Raw genomic sequence first — 15,913 nt, forward strand, 5'->3', positions numbered from 1 at the left:
GCTGCTCCTTCCAGAAGGACCGACCTGGGTGCCTCTACCATGCCCTGTGGGATCTGTGAGGCCCTGAACTGTTGAAACAGCTGAATTGGGCAACATCCTCCACTCACAGATCAGAGTCTGACTTTGAGTAGTGGTTACCAAATGTCTCAATTTGAAACAGACAGAAAAGACAAGAAATACTGTGTAAAACACGGAATTGGAAGACAAAACAAAAACCTGGTGTTCAACATTCCTTTAAATTCCCCCGGCACCCAGGGTGGGCAGAAGACCACAGAGACCAGCATCCTGGCCTTCCTCTCTGATGCTCCCAGGCAAGAGGATTGCCGCTGAGTCTGCCCCACACCTCCCTCCCACCTTACCTCTATCCAGGTCGTGGCCATTCCTCACCCTCTTCTGCTTCCAGAAGGTCTGCTGTCTGCCACATTCCTGCAGCCCACATCCTGGAGGGTCCACTGTGCCAGGAAGAGCCCCATGGTTGAGCACAGGCCCTGTGCTCTGACTTGCTCCACCACCACTAACTGGGCCTCAGTTTCCTCATCTGCAAAATGGGGGGTTGTTTCAGTTGCTACCGTATAAAATTGCACTTAGTCCAGTGACCGCACACAACGAGTGCCAGTATGAACTCAGCCCTTCTGGTCTGAAAGAAACGGGGTGGGGTAGGGTGGGGAAGTATTGAAAGAGGGAGAGGTCCTGAGAGGGGAGGGCTGGGAGAGGGAAGCAGATAGCAAGGTGTGGGGTGAGGGGGGCTAAGAGCCACTCTTAGGCCATCGTGTGGGTGGGGATGTGTGTGCAAATTTTAAGACCAGACTTCCTGTCCGTAATGTGTCCTGGGCTCCTGAGGAAAGTAGGACCTGGGAGAAAGATGGAGCTTACAGGACTAAGGCAAGAGAAGAGGCCAAGGCTGGGTGAGAGGTAATTACCTGGGGATCTGAAAGGGAAAGGAGGTGGAGAGAAGGCTGAGGGCAGGGGCAGGACACAGAGGGTGGTGCTACAAGGGCTGGAGAGGAAGGGAGGGGAGTGAGGGGCCTGAGAGGGAAGAGAGGGGAAGGTGTTGGGAAGGGGTGAGGGGTGAAAAGGGATTTGGGGGAGAAGATGCACTGGGGTGAGAAATGGGCTGGGAAGTTTGGGGAGCGTGGTCAGGGAAGCTGTACTTGTGAACAAGGACCTGGGTGTGGGGGAGGGAGGATGGTATGTTTTGGGGGGCAGGATGAAGCAGGGCTTCACTGTGACTTTCCTTGTCCCAAGAGGCCCCTCCCCGGGGACCTGCTCTGTGGTGAGCTGCCACATGCCCCCGTAAAGCTATGAAGGAATCCGTCCCACCCGGTGTGGCTCCGGTTTCTGGTTTGGTGGCCACCTCTGCCCGGCGTCCGTGGGCCATGGGGGCCGGCTCCTGGACAGCCTCGCAGAGTGTCAACCTCAGATGGCCCCCGAGCTGTCCCTGTGGTAAGGCCGCCTCTGTGAAGCCCCACGGTTGGGAAAGCAATGCCCATGGTGCTTGGGAGCCAGTGGACAGTCCTGCAGTCGGTCGCTCAACAAATGCTGGAGGGGTCCTGGTGCCTGGGGCTCAAGGGTGAGACACGTCTGATGGGCACAGGAAGACTGTGCCCTGGTTACTTACTAATGCCCTTTATTCACATAATCTCACATCACCTCTTATGCAGACGTTCAGGGATGCAGCCTCCCCGGGCTTCACCTCCACACAGAGGCCATGTTCTCTGAGCTCCTTAGTCACAGACCCCTCTAGGGTCATGAAAACCCACCTTGGCTGATTACGAGGAAGACACACCGGACTGGCAATAACTCACACGCTCTCCCTCATCTCTGGATGCAGGACGTAACCTCAAGTTTAACTTCCTCATCTGTAAAATGGGAACAACTCCTCCTGCTTCATAGGGCTGCAGATAGGATTCAACAAGTTAATATACATAAGGAACCCAGCACAGTGCCTGGCACAGAGTAAATAGTTGATAAATGTGAGCTTTAATTATAATTATTACAAAAACATGGCTAAAAGTGATACTGACCAGGGTTCTCGGCCTTCCCCAATCAAGAGAAATTGACTAGAGGCCAGACATGAAATTCAGGCAAGGCTTTATTGGGGCCCCTGCTGCAGCCGGGGGGAGCGAGAACAAATACCAGTTTCCCTGGCTTGCTCGCTAGCTGGCAGGTGGGGCAAGCCTGTTCCTTATATGGGGTGAGGGTAGGGATGTGTCCAGAGGTCTAGCTGGAGGGGTGGCTTAGGTATTTTACCTCCCCCTTAGGTGGTGTTGAGTGCAGGGGGCATGCTCGGTACCCTACTTTTGCTTCCAATACGCTGTTTTTGCTCCTGGCTCTTCAGAAATGGCAGTGTTTTGGTGGGGGTTTTTTTTTGTCTTTTTGTATCTTTTGGGTCCAGAATTTGCCCCAACTGCCCATGCACACAGTGATTTTTAGTCGAATATAGTTTCTCTGTATTTTGTAGCTTGAGGCGAGGTGGGTCCAGGTGCAAGCTTTGCAACACTGCAGTAAAGGGTCCCAGGTCCCAGGCATGTCTTGAAAGCAGAAGGCAAGGAGCTGTGTGGTGTTGGTGACGGCGCCTAAAAATGGCCTACAGCGGTGCTTCTCAGAGTGTGGTCCCTGGACCACCAGCAGCAGCATCCCTGGGACCCTGTTAGAAACGCAGATTCTTGGGTCCCTGCCCCAGAGCTGCTGAATCAGAGATGAACAGGAGACTCTTTCACAAGCCCTCCAGGGGCTCTGATGCTGGTTCACTGGAGAACCCCTGCCCTAGGAGCTGCCTCTGGGAGTGAGCTGATGAGTCTGAACTGCGAGGTCCTCGGACGAGCTGGATCACACAGAGAGGGTGCTCCGTCTTCCCCAGACTTCTCGCTTAGAAAGGCACCCGTGCTGCCCCATCCCTTCTTCCGTTTGGGAGAAGTGCCCCAAGTCACCCGTGGGGAGGACAGTTGTCGGGGACTGTGGGTATCCTTGTTGAACCCAGTGTGAATCTATCCCACAGCTCTCCCAAGTGAACCCGCACAACAGCCTGGCTCTGAAAGTAAAAGACTGGGCGCCTCGAGAGACCGAACTGACTTCACCACCCGATCACCTGCCCAGGAGAAGTGAGGGTGCCTGCGCTCGGCTGGCTTTCGCTGAATTTACAAAATTTAACGTGAGGAGTAAATGCATCATGATAAGATACATGGAACTGATTCCCTGATGCAGGACTTCTCATAAGAAAGCTATCTGCTGAGCAGAGAGGAGGAAAAGGTCATCCTTTCTGAAAACGGACAAAGCCGCCCCAGGGTGGAGGCACATTTGATACCATCTCTCATCAAAGATGGGGTTCTGTGGGAAGAACTTTCTAGGAACTTTGACCTAGTATCTGGAAACATCAACTTATTGATGGGAAGCATAGAATTACCACAAGGACACTTACAGAGCCTGTTTATTGCATAACTAGCAGGCACAAATTCCAAAAAGATTTTACAACGCTTAAAGGGTTGAACAATAATTACAGGAATAGAATGTACAACAAACAGGAAAAATAAGTACAGAATAATGGGTGACATGGATAAAACACATTGGAATAAAAGGCATTTCACTTTTCCTATGCAGCATTTTCTTTTGTAAAATCAAGGTGACCTTCAACCGGGACAAGGAAAGAAGGAAAACTCTCTGCTTTGGGAGCTCCGGGTGGCTGCGGAGGACACTCATGCTGGTCTCACTCTGGTTCCACAGCTTAAACCGCTGGAGGAATTGGAGGACAGCTCCTGAGTTGTGCGTTTATAGTTCCAATCGATGAGATGCTGTATTTGGTCTTTGGGCCCGATTCATTGTTCTTTGGCAAGTAAGAACTATTTGCATGCCGAGGCAGAAAATGACTTCAGCTGAAGGAGCTCAGGGGTGGAGCCGTCTCCCCCAGCAAGTGGCAAATGCCGGTTTCCTACCTCCAACCTCTCAGCTCCGAGGGGCTTTTGAGGGGGCGGGGATTTGAGAATCAAGGGTAAGAGAATGACATTACAGAACGCAGACACTAGTGCAAGGCTGTGGAACCCATGTGCAAAAGACGGTGAACGACTGTTCAGACAAGGTGCGAGTTGTCCGCAGGCCCCGGGGACCTCTAACCCCGGCCTCTCAGGGCCGAGGAAACGGGCAGGGCACTTTGATGAGAAGGACGAGCTGTGGCCCTCCTGTCACTCCACCTGGGAACTTCCTTCCCGGGTTTTGGCACTGTGGGTTAACAGAGCAACCTCCTGTGGTGTTCTCACAACGGGAAATGCTTTGGTGGTCCCCACGTTCCTTGACTTTCTCCAGGGGCACGAAACAGCGTCCTCCACTGCAGGTCCTGAGTGTTGGAGTGAAGACATCACTTCACCCACCGCAGGCGACTCATTATGCAGAAGCCCGTCCTCCCCGGGAGGCCAAGGGCACTGACTCTGAACTGCCGCTGGGCCTTTCCCGAGGAGCCCATGTAGGCCTGGCAGGAGGGCACGTGTTTGCAAGGAAGAGGAGGGACAGCCCGGTACATGCAGCATGCAGAAAAGGTTCTCAGACAGTGCTTGAACTTAAGGTAGAAGACATTCCTCGAGAAGGCGTCCCCTCAGCATCCAATAAGAGCACGGCACTTAGGTTTGTGCAGACAAGTCTTGGAGATGTGGACCCTTTCCCCACACTACTCAGTGCAGCAAAAGCCGGCGAAAGCACCCACTCACAGTGACTTAGTAAACCAAACACCATTGCGGTTCGCCTCTCCGAAAGCATTCAGTCACACTACAAAGGTGTTTGTGAATCAAACAGTTCTGTGAAAATACAGGCTTATTGAGGATGTTTTTAGGCAACTCTGATTATTTTGACTTTTTCACGTGTGTGAACGAGCGCTATGGGACAGAAAAGATGGGTGAAACAAGGGCTAACAGCAACTGATCACAGGGTACGGTGGCCACGCTACAGGTAAGGTTCAGAGGCTAAACCGGGGGAGACCAGGGAAGCCAGGCCCTCACACTACACAGCAGAGCTGTGAGCTGGCAGCCTAGAGGCCGAAGCTCACCCACACGTGTGCCGTGAACACTTTTAGATGAGTTGCGAACATTTACAAATGGAGAGACGGCACAAAAAATATCTGGTGTCTCCTGACAAATCAAAGCTCCAGCAACCCCAGGCCCACTTTTCCATGTGGCAGCCTGAGTGGAGCCAGGGAACTGCTGTGACCACTGATGTGCCACGGGCTCCCCCACTGTCCCCTGCCCTGGGCACCTGGCTCGCTTCACTCACCAATGTCAGTACCACCTGGCCCCTCTGGTCTAGGTCAGGGTCTGAGCCACACCCACACAAAACTGTGGGAACAAGCAGGAAGGAATATGCTTTAGCTTTTAGAACAACAAAGCTCTTTTTAGTAACTTGCTCCCCAACCAGGGATCGAACCCACACCCCCTGCATTGGAAGTCCCTTGAAAGGTGATGTCTAATTGTGAAGTACCAGTGAGATAATGGAAGAGAAGCGAACTCAGGTGATTGTACACATCTTACCTCATAAGAAGTCCTTAAAGGTGGCGAGATACGCGAAGCAGATCGTGTGGGAAGGCTTTAGGCGGCTAGAGGAGTAAGGGGAGCAGATCACTGCTCCTGTCACCGTTTATGGCAGTGCTATCTGAATGGGGAGGGACAAAATTAGTTACGGCTCGTGGGACTGAGACTCCGCGGAGTGTACGTGATAACACGGCCAAGGGACACACGACAGGGAGCATGAGTGCTTATCGGATGCCATGGAGACTTGAGGATGATAGTAAAACAGAAATAGAAGATAGGATCGAAAAATCAGATGAGAGAACACCTAATATGATAGAACAGTTAAAAGAAATTGAACACTTCATTGTTTCCTTCCAAGAGAGATTGTTACACTATTTTTAGAAAGTGGCAAAGTCCTTTCTCTAACATGCCTGCTTGGAGATACCCCAAACTTAGAGATTCTGCAGTGGAGGCTGGAAAATCTGCTTATTGCACAATACTTGAGAGGGAACAGACAATGTTGACTTTTTTTTTTTTTTAACCCAACTCTCTCCAGAGAATGTTTCAGTAAAACTCTCTCTTATAGTTTTAGCCATAGGCAAGGAGTCTGACGGCATGGAAAAGTTCTAAAATACTCTAAACAGTGAAGATCTGCTTTTGGATATCTATGATCATTAACTCGACGGTCACGGACAGCACAACAGCACGTCAGAAGGTAAACTGGCAAACAGGCACAAGTAAGGCAAGTGGGTTAAATTAATAGTTGAAAATTTGTTAGAAAACATGCAAAAATAATACTGAGTTTTCTTTTTAAAAGTTTTAAATTTTCATTAAACGTTTGTTTCTGTAAAAATCGGAAGAGTTCCATGTCTAAATTGGAAACCGGACTTAGAAAAGCCTCAAAAACAGAAGGGCCGGGCCAGCCCTGCCATTCAGTTGTTGTTCTCTTTGGTGGTGATGGTGACCAGCTGTTTGGCGGCCTTGGCGATGTCGTACGCACACTGGATGACCTGCTGCGTGACCAGCTGGATGTCCGTGGGCGGGCCCGGGTCACCTGGGAGGGTCTTCTTGCACTCCGACTGGAGTCGGTAGGCACTGGATGTCAGTAAGCGGAGGGAAGTCCTCACCATGTCGGACCTGGGTTTCTAAACAGAAAAACATAGGCATTCGCCATGACCTGCAGGGTGGATGTATCCGAGAGCACGGACAAGCATTCCTCAGAAAACAACTCAAACTATTCCACAGTGAACAGCAGTTCTGTCCAGCACTTTTTCACTGAGGGTGCTCGGAACATTGCAAGCTTGGCAACCCACAGTGTGGCGGATGCTGAAGGGCTCTGTCTCAAAGGTCAAAGTGCGTGCAGTGTATTTAATAGTATGCATTTAGTAGTGCTATACTGAAGTGGTTTTTGAAAAATATTAATCCACTTGGGTGAAATATTCCAGATAAAATTTCATTCTATTAATGCTTTACCTTTCAGCATTTGGCTTGTACATTCTTGTCTTATTAAACCCAAATCAATACTCATGTAGCACAAAAAGTATTTCAAAGCTCTTATGGCTATTTGCATATTCAAAACTTCCTGTGCTACAAAAAGATTAATATAATGTAAAGGTCATAAAGAAATTTCTTACGGTTCATTAAAAGGGATCTGAACCAAGTTAGTAGGGAGTGACTTACTTTGGGGAATAATGCTGCCATTTCTGTAACAGCTACATGTATCCTCTCTGAGCAGGGAATATAACTGCAAGAATATTGAAGAGGTTATTCAAAGACAGTGAAAATAATTCAGAGACAGAGAATACTCGGCTAAGAATAGGTCCCATTTACATTCCCATAACAAAGGGGTTGAGGCCATAGCCAACCTGCTGTGGATCCCACATCAACAGAAGGCGCTCTGTGATAAAGCAGGGGCCCCATCCTTTCTTGAAAGTTCATTCAATCAGACAAAAACAGTCTCCAGGTATGAATGTAGGCAACGTCCACTACCAGCCAGGTGGAACCACAGAACAGTTAGTCTGTAAAGATATCTACACCTCCTCAAGGTGGTCATTCAAATTAAGACTGCCTACATTTTAATTAAATCATTGCATCTCAAGAAACTGGTTTGAATTATACCAAAATGCCTTCCAATTGGGAATTCCCGACTTTTACCTTTATGAGCAGTTAGAACCATACACCATGTAATAACAAAAACACCAATGCATAGGAGTTATTTAACTTGCAAATGTGAAAGGGCAACAACCCATCTGGTGACAAAGACCCTCAAAAAAAGGCAATGCCCACAGCAACCAATGTATCAGCCACAAATGTTTCTTGAGCATTAACTGAGATCCACACCTAAGAGTTTTTTATGTTTTGCTGGTTATGGTTTTCATTTTGACCCAGAAATATAATTCACCCTTTCCTCCTGCTACATAGAGGAGACATTTTTCCTAAGGACATCTCTCAAAAACTCACTCATTACAACATATTTTAGGAAGTCCTGAATAAGCCACGAAAGAAAGCACATGCAGATTAATGACAAAGTCCTCCTCCTTCTCTACCAGAGGGAGTCCATGTTCACAACTTGTTATCTTTCCTTGAAAAGGCTTTTGTGCATAATATGCAGTAATCCCTGGACTGTGTAATTGTGTGTAAGAGAGAGAGACAGAAACAGAGACAGGCAGGGAGTGAGGCTGGAGGCTGAGGGGATGGGACCAGGCTGAGGGAAGGTCAGGGGCTGTGGGGAGCTTGCTCAGCTCAGGGGACCAGGACTAAGCCTGACCGTGCCTGCATGGGCTACTGGTCCACTTAGGACAAGCATAAGCAATGGATATCGAGAGGAGAAAACAAGAGAAAAAGGCATGGGTTTAATTCATATAATGCAAGATTATAAATGAAAGTGTCGGGACTTCCCTCGTGGCGCAGTGGTTAAGAATCCGTCTGCCAATGCAGGGGACACGGGTTCGAGCCCTGGTCCGGGAAGATCCCACATGCCGTGGACCAACTAAGCCCGTGTGCCACAACTACTGAGCCTTTGCTCTAGAGCCCGTGCGCCACAACTACTGAAGCCCATGCACTCTAGGGCCCGTGCTCCGCAACAGGAGAAGCCACTGCAATGAGAGGCCCGTGCACCTCAACAAAGAGTAGCCCCCGTTGGCACAACTAGAGAAAGCCCGCGCGCAGCAAGGAAGACCCAATGCAGCCAAAAAAAAGAGAAAGTGTCTCAGATACGCAAGGAACCAGAGATTTTAAGAGAACACTGAACAATTTATAAAATATAAATTCTCTAGACCAATTCTAGTTTAAACCAAAAGAGTGAGTTGATGATTAAAAATCTCTGCATCATTCTCTCATGGTTCTTATAGAAAACAGATCATGACATATATTGAATGGATTTGTACGTCTTAAAAAAAAAAAAAGAAACTTCCCAAATTGTACCAAGCACCACATATTGTGATCTTTGAAGCCAGAAACAGCTCCAGGGCAGATATTTATATTTTTGACAACCATCAAAGAGAGAAACTTAGTGTAAGCATAGTTTTTGGCTGCTGTTTGAAATACGAGCAAGGCACTTCTGAGCTGGGGGAAATGAGAAGTGAAGCATGTTGTTCAATGGTGGGAGAGCCCCAGGAAAGGAGTTCACCCTGTTATCACGGCGCCTTGATACATTTGAGGTGTGAAACGTTTTGCTTTATGTAATGTGGTAATGAAGTTGCCTGTTGCCAAGGCTGTGGTGCTGAGCAGAGGAACTCCACACCTGTAGCGTGTGAGGCAGGAAGGGCGTGTGATAAAGAGGATGTGCGGGGCAGGGGGGAGATAAACAGCTACATAATTTTCGTGGAAGGAGGCTGAGAAATTATGCAGGTTCCTCTTTTTCTCTGAGGAGCCTCCAGCAGTCCATCCATGAAGACTAGCTCTGTTCCTTCAATAAACACTGACCATTCCTCTCCTACTGAGTGGGAAATAATGACACTGAGAGAAGTCTGAGCTGTACAGCAAAACGGAAGACGGTAGAAAATGGGGAGGTGAGCATGGCAGTGCAAGGGACACGGAGAATGCAAAAGACACTGGTGCATCTTTTCATGGAAGAGAACAGGAAAAAGAAGAAGCAGTACTGTGTTCCTTGAACAACTTTTGTTCGTGCAAAGGCATGGAGAGAAGTTCTTCACTGAAGCCCTAAACTTTGCTGACAACGAAAAAAATGAGATTGTTCTTGGGTTTTGATCAAATTTTGCCACTTTCATAAACTCAGTGGGATGATGTTAAACGTGTCATGATTGTGTCTGGAGCAGGCCGGCCGCGTGAGACTAGGATACCACCTGCAACAGCTAACAACTTACCAGAGGACAGAGGGGTGAGTTAGAACGAGAGCTGGACCCTTCTCTGCAGTAAGAAATAACTCTGCAAGATATGGTTCTGCCCAGAGTGAGCAGACTCTTCATTCAGGAGCAGAGAATGATTTGCGTGACAATTAGATCAACTTTTCTAAAAAACCACTTGCTTCTTAGACGTGCACATGCATGAGGGAAAAAGGTAAGAAATCAGGTTCATTTCAGGATACCTTCTATGGCAGTAGATTTCTCCCCAGCTAACGAGACCACAGACAGCAGTATGGCCGGGAGAATGTGTTGCCAGTTTTGAGGTAGCTTCTTTCACCTCAAGAACTGGGAATGTCACTACCCCAAATACGCTGCAATTCTATCTCTAGAGGCAGCTATATTCAGAGCACTTCATAAGAAGATGAAAGATTAAAAATACTACATAAAAAAAAAGACAAATTTGTTTTTAAGCCTGTTACATAAACCTGAAATTTTCAACAACTTTTTTTTTTTTTTTGCCGTACGCGGGCCTCTCACTGCTGTGGCCTCTCCCGTTGCGGAGCACAGGCTCCGGACGCGCAGGCTTAGCGGCCATGGCTCACGGGCCCAGCCGCTCCGTGGCATGTGGGATCTTCCCAGACCGGGGCACGAACCCGTGTCCCCTGCATCAGCAGGCGGACTCTCAACCATTGCGCCACCAGGGAAGCCCTTCAACAACTTTTGAAGTGAGCATATTAAAAAAAAAATCCCCATCTATAAGGGAGCAACAGCATCTCTTCCAGAGCATGTGCACACATCCTGCCAGGCCAGATATTCAAGCCTCCTTACCTGTCGTGTTTATTTTCTTGGGCTGCTCTTAAGAGCTCCTGTATGTTTTTAGTGATCTGTTCAGTCTTCCGGATGACGTCTTCGGTGCTGGGGAAGACGGGGCTCGGGGCCGTGTGGGGCTCTGCCGCATCTGGGCCTGAGCCATCACCTTGCCACACTGTACTTCTTTGCCTTCCCTTCCTGCTTGACCTGTGAGCGTTGAAGAAGTGGTTAAATGTGACAGGTAGTTATCAGCTGCCTCTCTGCTTCTAGGAGCCACAGCATGTGCATGTGCCGAAGGCGCGAGTGGGCTGCTTTTGTGGTTTCCTTTACCCTGTCTGGCAGGAGACTCAGGGTAAGGCTGGTTCATCAGCAGGCAGCCACAGCTCATAGGGAGGCTGTTTCACTCTACCATGGGGGTGGACATGATGACCCTAGTAGGAAGGCTAAAGATGGGGAAAGGGAGGGAACAACCGGAACAGGGAGGGTGTGTGGTTATGAAGCCACCCTAATCGAGACAATTCCTTGGGATGCAAATGCAGGCTGTAACCTAACGTTGACTCGAAAATGAAATGGAGAACTGACTTGAAGCGCATTACAGAGACTCAGAGATGAGTCTAACCTGCTGGTAAAAGAACAAAAGGCCCCTGTGGCAATAATGGGAGATGGGAAGAGGTGTGAACTATGAACTTATGCCTTAATATCTGAGGACCTTATGGGTCTGAAAACAGAGAAGCGGGTGCAGGTGGTGAAGTGTGCCTCCTGACCACGCTGCTCGGTCTCTGGTTGAAGAGCCCAGCCCCAGGGCATTCTTCCTGCACATGTACCCCAAGTCATCCGGGTCCCTGTCATTGGGAGTGTTGTCATAGTCACTTTCAGGTGTGCTGTTCTGCTTCTCCAGCCTGGATGCCTACAAGAGAAAAGGCGACCCCATTAGTTGAGAGCACCAGACACTTCTTGGGTGCCTTCTCAGGAATTGTTACCTGTCAGGCTACGTGGCCATCATGCCCCAGATCTCATCTGGGACGGGGGCCGATGCTTTATTAAAAATTTAGGAACAGGGAATTCCCTGGTGGTCCAGTGGTTAGGAGATGGTGCTTTCACTGTCCGGGGCCCGGGTTTGATCTCTGGTCAGGGAACCATGATCCTGCAAGCCGCGTGGCGTGGCCAGAAAATTTTAAAAAAAAAATTTTTTTTAATTTAGTAACAGATGAATAGTGGATCCAGAAACGGTTTCTTTCCTTCTCTGCCCCATTTTCTTCTTTGCTTCTTAGCTGCTCCATACACAGACCCCCGGTACAAACTAACAGACGTGCAAGGCAACGCTCATGTTTAGCTCTCTGAGGAGTATGGAGTTTAACTATAATATAATGGGGCCCATTTAAGAAGCAAATGGGTCCGCACATATATCCACAGATGTCAGCACTGGGAGTCGCCTGCAGATCAGCTAGTCTAATACCAGATGAGAAAAGGAAGGGCCAAAAGAGCTGGGGGTCACCCCCAAGGCCAAAGAGTCAGCAGAAAACCTGGACTAAGAACCTGGGCTTCCTGTCTCCTGCTACCTCCAATACCCCACACACCTGGGGCCCTGAGGACCACCACTGCTCACAACACAGCTCTCCAAGAACTATCCTCAGAGACGGCTTGTGTGAGCCACACAAGGAAACCAGAAACCATTCATTCATTGCCACACGTTGTTTGTGAACCAAAACGGATTAACCTGGTGTGACACTTGGTTTCCAACCCCTTTCATCTGTCTCCCCAAACATCTATCCCTTAAAACATAAAGATATGGTGCAACAAAAATGGGACACAGGAAGCCTACAACTGTTTGAGCAAATGGCAGCACTGCTAAGTACAGGGCCTTCTGGGGTGACAACATTTGAAGGGGACCACATTCCTTTGAAGGGGACTATGTTAGTTCTGGAGCATTTAATACAAAGGATTTCCCCTCAGTATTTATTTTACCCATAGTGCTTGGGAATTTCTTCATTTGAACAGAAATCAGTGGAAGCTGATTTAAACCTAAATTGATTACCAATTGCAAAAGAGAAATATGAGCTATTTCTAGCTCTGTAACTTGAATTTAATCCAAGTTAATCAAAACATGTGCCTATGAAATTTTATTGTTGCTGCAATAAAATGTGGCTAAAGATAAAGCGCCTGTAAATTCAGAGCCCTGTTTAAACACACGGAGACCCAGTAGCTCCACTCAAATGAATGGCTCCCTTAGAGTGAGTTCAGTTAAGTAAGTCTCCATAAAGTTTAATTATTTGCTCCTTCCTGATAATGCTGCTTGGCCCTCTGAAGGCCCTATGCAGGCGGGTAGGCAGGCAGGCAGCCAGCCCTGAGATGGGGAAAGGCTCCTTATTCATACCACGTGTTGCTTACTATCCCCATGACCCCTCTCTGCCCTCTCCCAGGGAGAACACTCTTTCTCTGTCTGCTGAGGTCTTTCATGTTTCCCCCAAATGCTCTATTTGGTCCCAGCCACTTAACGTAAGACACTTGCACTGGGCTCCTGAAGTTCAATACGAGTTCGTACTGAAACCACTCAAATACATCTGGCAAATGACTGAAAATGTTGGCCTGCAGCTATAAAGAGAGTCTGTAAAGCTAAGTTCTGTAAAAACTACTATAACATTTAAGATCCCTTTGTTTACATCTCCTACCAGCAAGCAGTTCTGCTTCAATAGCTGCTTTCGGTTTGGCTTTATGGATCAATCAGTGAGTTACTGGCTACTGGCTATCTACGTGGAAGAACAAAGGCAGGCAGGGAACAGTGAAACCAGGCTCTTGCAGAGATGATCTCAAAAAACAAAACAAAACAAAAAACAAAAGACAAAACAGAACAAAAAAATCTCTTCTTACCTTTCACAGTGAATGTCTGACTAATACATTACTTTTCCTTTAGTTTTTATATATACATACACACACAGAGATGAGTGTGTGTTTGTGTGTGTACATGCACATACACAGCATAAAATGGAATGTAAAAAATGTGTATTTAAATAATTATTCTGGGACATTTGTCCAGAGCTGCTCCAGTGGAAAAAGCTAGAAAACGGAATTAAACCCAGAAAAACCCCACCTTTTTATAATGGATCTTTTTGCCTTCCTTGATGTAAATTTGACAATTACAAATCAAATGCATTACCTCCACAATGATCAAAAGTACCAAGTTTCATTGAAACATTTTAGAAGAGTAATGACTCATATATCTAATAAAAGTACTCAGGAAATGTTTCTCAAATACAGAAAACAACGTACAACAATAACCACCCAGGAAATCCGTTACTTACATTAAATCCTTCATCATTATCAACAAAAGCATATTTCAGGATTTCAAATTAGTCAGCATTAATTTTATGAAAATTATTGTAAACATGCAGAACTAAGGTCTACTAGTTAAAAGTGCTGCTCTCTCAAAGCTGTTAATAGAAAAGTTACCTTATAGCTGGTGCTGGTTCAGTTTATTTAATAGATTGGTAGTTTTCTCTGCATACAGACATGCCATAAAAGCCTAACCTCACGATGGAGCTGTCAGGAGCAATGAGGATTACCCGTTTAAATGGCCAGTATAAAACACTGTCTCAGTAAGCAGTCCTTGCAATAATTCTCAAAACTACCAAAAAATTTTTAAAAACTTTCACAGTGGACAAAAAGAGGTTTACTTGACTCTTAGCAACAACATTTCAAATAAGATATTCATTTCTATTTAACTGCCCCTTACTTTAACTGAAATACCGTAATATAAATAGTGCAGTTCAATTTCAGAACTGCTCAGAAGATAGTAGCATATGTCAAGAGGTTTTTTTTAAAAAGATTACCTCAAAAGTGCAGAAAAGAACCCCCAAAGGGCCTCCACGTGCCATAAGGCACTGGCAGTGGGCAAGATTCTCCATCGTTCCTACCGATGTGGAGGGAATGGACAAAGGGCAGTGCAAATCCCCCTGGTCTGTAAAGGTGGTCCCTCACCCACACCCACCCTCCCTCCTCTCACTTTAGCCACACTGCCCTTCCAGTAAAAAACAAAAGAGCCAGGACCTGAACGCAGGTCTGCAAAGCCTGTGCTCTGTCATGACTTTCCCAGCTTGCTGCCATGTACTCTTCATGCATGAAACTGTTTTTTAAACTGACAGTGCCTTTGGGAGCAGGGAGGTCACCTAAGTCCCCAGGACCCTTTAACTGACTTTCCAAAAGGCTGGGTGTGGACAAGGTGCTTGATAAATACCTGCGGCCTGGCTACTCTAAAAGGAGCTTACCTGTATCATGTGCTGTTACTGGGAATGTAAATTATACGTCGGCAAGCTGGACTTGACCAAAGAACAAAGTGAACAACTTCATACTAACAGGTGCCTACACCTCCAGTGCTACCATGTGTTGCAATCTGGATGCAGAATGCAAGGACTGCAAAACCTTGGTTTGTCAAGTAAGGTGCTGCGGTAAAATATGTCAAGAGGTAAAAAAACAATAAAAAATAAAGAGCACGATGTCTTAGTGTTTCCGTTAGTCCAAATACACTAGTTCTCTGAACAAATTTGGACAGATTTGCCCTATTATAATATTTAGCCAGCAGCCAGCTAATTTTCTGATTGTTTAAAAAGACAGAATGCTCAGAATCAGTGTTACAGGGTGAACTGCAGACTGTGTTAAATGTCACGTGAGACTGAGCAATGTGGAGTTCGAGGAGACGGAGGCCGCCTCCTGCAGACATGCATGCGTGTGTGAGTGCTGAGAGCTGAGACACCAGGAGGGAAGCGCTGCCTCATGCAGGACAGAGAGCAGTTAGCGGAGGGAGGGAGGGCTGGGAGAAGCACAGAGTGCCAGGAGCGCTGCCCCTCCTCCAGAGAGCAGAGCATTCAGAGTGTACTTAACCCTTCGGGCGCTCTCGTCCCTCGACCAGGAAAGTGTGGAGGGGAAGGAAGGCAGAGACGAAGAGGAGGTCACAAGCGCACTCCTCCCAATCTGGAAGGGGAAAAAGAAACACACTCGGGAAAACACAAAACAAACAAAAAACCCCACCTCCTACCCTGGCTTCGGCCCAGGTTTCCCAGAAAAGAATCCTAAAAAGCAACTCACTACACACAAGAGATCAGTGCTGAAACTTCCACGCTAGCCAATGACAGATCCCTAGAGATGTTTAATCCCTTAGTGAAATGCCTCTCGGAAATTACTTGGAATTTATAAGGCTACTTTTCTATGAGGGAAAGACAATACCTAGCATAATTTGTCAAATTTGCCAATGTTTCTTTTTTTTTTTAATAGATAGCCTTAAACAAATATTTGTTTTTTAACCAGGACAGATGATATGAA

At 47.2% G+C, this 15,913-nt stretch overlaps 1 protein-coding gene across 18 annotated transcripts in view; it reads right to left on the reverse strand.

Annotated features, from left to right (window-relative positions):
• GIT2 (GIT ArfGAP 2) overlaps positions 1 to 15,913 on the reverse strand; it is a 62,796-nt gene that overhangs the window by 10,280 nt on the left and 36,603 nt on the right. For 5 of the 18 annotated variants that reach the window (XM_029229746.1, XM_029229754.1, XM_029229764.1 and 2 more), the window contains 5 exons: positions 15,476 to 15,565; positions 11,365 to 11,507; positions 10,619 to 10,807; positions 7,167 to 7,230; positions 360 to 6,631 (listed from right to left, as the gene is read on the reverse strand). In XM_029229746.1, coding sequence (XP_029085579.1) covers positions 6,419 to 6,631; positions 7,167 to 7,230; positions 10,619 to 10,807; positions 11,365 to 11,507; positions 15,476 to 15,565 — 699 coding nt within the window. In that variant the 3' untranslated portion in view covers positions 360 to 6,418. Of the gene's footprint in view, positions 1 to 359; positions 6,632 to 7,166; positions 7,231 to 10,618; positions 10,808 to 11,309; positions 11,508 to 15,475; positions 15,566 to 15,913 lie in introns of those variants that run through there. The other 13 variants (XM_029229866.1, XM_029229807.1, XM_029229858.1 and 10 more) reach the window with 5 other exon arrangements.

This window comes from Monodon monoceros, unplaced genomic scaffold, assembly GCF_005190385.1.
Source record: "Monodon monoceros isolate NGI ecotype Baffin Bay Population unplaced genomic scaffold, NGI_Narwhal_1 Super_Scaffold_1, whole genome shotgun sequence".
NCBI classification, from domain to species: domain Eukaryota; kingdom Metazoa; phylum Chordata; class Mammalia; order Artiodactyla; family Monodontidae; genus Monodon; species Monodon monoceros.